The sequence below is a fragment of the Frankliniella occidentalis genome, unplaced genomic scaffold, assembly GCF_000697945.3.
Source record: "Frankliniella occidentalis isolate FOCC.00 unplaced genomic scaffold, Focc_3.1 Scaffold4562, whole genome shotgun sequence".
Taxonomy (NCBI): Eukaryota; Metazoa; Arthropoda; class Insecta; order Thysanoptera; family Thripidae; genus Frankliniella; species Frankliniella occidentalis.
The window spans coordinates 1-2,465 of record NW_026271608.1 but is presented as its reverse complement, the minus strand read 5'-3'; the positions used below and the strand labels follow the sequence as shown (position 1 = coordinate 2,465).

At 58.5% G+C, this 2,465-nt stretch overlaps 1 protein-coding gene across 1 annotated transcript; it reads left to right on the top strand.

Moving 5' to 3' along the window:
- Positions 1-351: 351 nt before the first annotated feature.
- Positions 352-2,400, top strand: LOC127752149 (FH1/FH2 domain-containing protein 3-like; the record flags this gene model as incomplete). The annotated part of the gene is made up of 7 exons (XM_052276817.1): positions 352-510; positions 606-788; positions 901-1,155; positions 1,241-1,383; positions 1,466-1,733; positions 1,867-1,996; positions 2,074-2,400. Coding segments are annotated over 7 exons (1,425 nt in total), but the record flags the coding sequence as incomplete, so codon positions are not given.
- Between the last annotated feature and the right edge of the window lie 65 nt (positions 2,401-2,465).

Here is a 2,465-nt window from a genome sequence, read left to right as displayed (position 1 = left end):
GGGGGGTTGACGGTGGTGTTGGTAGCAATGGCTTGAGTTAATTTGCTGTATATTTTTCTTCCTCCACCTGGCGCGGTGTGTGGTTGGTGTTGGTGTTTCTGCTACATCATTCAGGAGGTGAGTCCTCCTCTTATTGTCGACCATATATGCTTTGACCTCCTCTGGTTTCATCATCACCCAATAAGTACTTACATTTTTAATTAACGAGTTTACAATGTTTCAGAGAACTTTTATTTTTACTTTATAATTAAATGTGAAGTACTTCATTAACTTGCCATTTTAACAAGGGCTAAATTGTGATTTCGGAAATGGACTCACACCATCAAACCTATTTTTTTTCCCTGCCTGTAGAAACAACAAGAACTGAACAAGAACAAGGAGATCATCGTCCTGGACCACAAACGGTCCAACGCAATCAACATCGGCATGACGAAGCTTCCCCCGCCGCGGTCCATCAAGACGGCAATCCTCAAGATGGACGCGACCGTCATGAACCGGGAGGGCATCGAGGTGAGGGCGGCGCGACCCGACGGCCGGCTGGAGACTGCTGGACCGGCTGCACTGTTGGTCTAAATTATATCCCACTACTTTCAATTATAATGCAGAAACTGCTGACGATGCTGCCCACGGAGGACGAACGGACCCGCATCCAGGAAGCGCAGGCGCTCGCACCGGACACGCCGCTCGGATCTGCGGAACAGTTCCTCCTCACTCTGGCGTCCATATCCGAGCTACCCGCACGCCTCAAGCTGTGGGCCTTCAAACTCGACTACGAGAACATGGAGAAGGTACGCTTGCGAGATCAATCATAACTTGGAAGGCCCATGGCCCAGAGAGCTTTTGGTGGGCGATGGCATTTCTCTCCGAGATTTCATACGTCCGATTGGGACCCCCCCACAGGAAATCGCGGAACCGCTGATGGACCTGAAGCAGGGCATGGAGACGCTGCGCTCCAACAAGACATTCCGCTGCATCCTGCAGACGCTGCTGTCGATCGGCATCTTCCTCAACGGCAGCCACGTCAAGGGCTTCCAGATCGAGTACCTGGCCAAAGTGCCGGAGGTCAAGGACACTGTGCACAAGCACTCGCTGCTGCACCACCTGTGCCACATGGTCATGGACAAGTTCCCGGACTCGTCAGATCTCTACAGTGAGGTGGGTTTGGTGCGCCGTGCTCTCTGTTGGGCGCGGGTCGCGACTGTGTCGACCAACGCCCGACGATGATGCCTCTTTCTTGCAGATCGGCGCCGTCACGAGGGCGTCCAAGGTCGACTTTGACGAGCTGGCCGCGAACATCGTCCGCATGGAGACCGAGTGCAAGGCCTCCTGGGACCGACTGAAACTCGTGGCCAAACACGATGGCTCCACCATGGTCAAAGTCAAGTGAGTGCGGTTCGTCTTTGGCGAAAACAGCTCGTCCCAAAGTTTCGAAGCCCAGTTAAAAGATGCCCGTTTGTTCCTCCAGGATGTCCGACTTCCTGGCGGACTGCGCCGAGCGCATCATCGTGCTGAGCGTGGTGCACCGGCGCGTCATGAACCGCTTCCACCGCTTCCTGCTGTGGGTGGGCGTGCCGCTGGGGCGCGTGCCCGACACCAAGCCCAACGAGTTCTGCCGCGTCGTGTCCGAGTTCGCGCTCGAGTACCGCACGACGCGCGAGCGGGTGCGCGAGCAGCTGCAGAAGAAGGCCAACCATCGCGAGAGGAACAAGACCCGCGGCAAGATGATCACCGAGGTGGGTGCACAAACCTCGCCCTTTCCAATAGTCGCTCCCCCAAAATAGGGAAATTTCAGACGGTCATCGCTGACACACCGTAGTTGAGTTCCCCTGTCTTTGTCGCTAACTCGACCCCTCGCTCCCCGCCCAGGTGGGCAAGTTCCAGAGCAAAGCAGAGGTGCGCGCCGACTCCGAGCTCAGACAGATTCTGGTCAGCGACAGCGACGTGGAGAGCATCCACGGCACGATGCCCTGGGGCCGACGCCAGCGGAAGGACGCCGGTAAGGACCGCGAGCAGGACCGGGCGGCCGGCCTCCTGCTCCTGCTGGGATTCGAACCCGCGTCTGTTTTCGCGCAGGCCGCTCCGTGCTCAGCCCGCTCAGCCCGCTGCTGCGAGACGACGCGGGCAACGGCGACAACCTGACGGACGGCGACGACGAGATCTTCGAGAGCATCGTCAAGACCGTCACCAGGATGCCCTCGACGCGCCCCGTGCCCCGGGAGAGGAAGAGAACGAAGCACGCCGACCGGAAGTCATGTGAGTGTTGTGCGGTGCCGGAGGTGATGGGAATGGTGACGGGGCTGGTGGTGTCGGTGCTGGGGTGGGTGCAGGAGGAGCCACTGGCCTGCGCGCCTGTGGAGTAGGCAACGCTGAGGCACGCGTGTGCGACGGGCTTGCCTACACTACCCTGTGATGGCGGGTGGGCCTTCGCGCCTGGGGAGTAGGCAACGCTGTGGCACGCGTGTGCG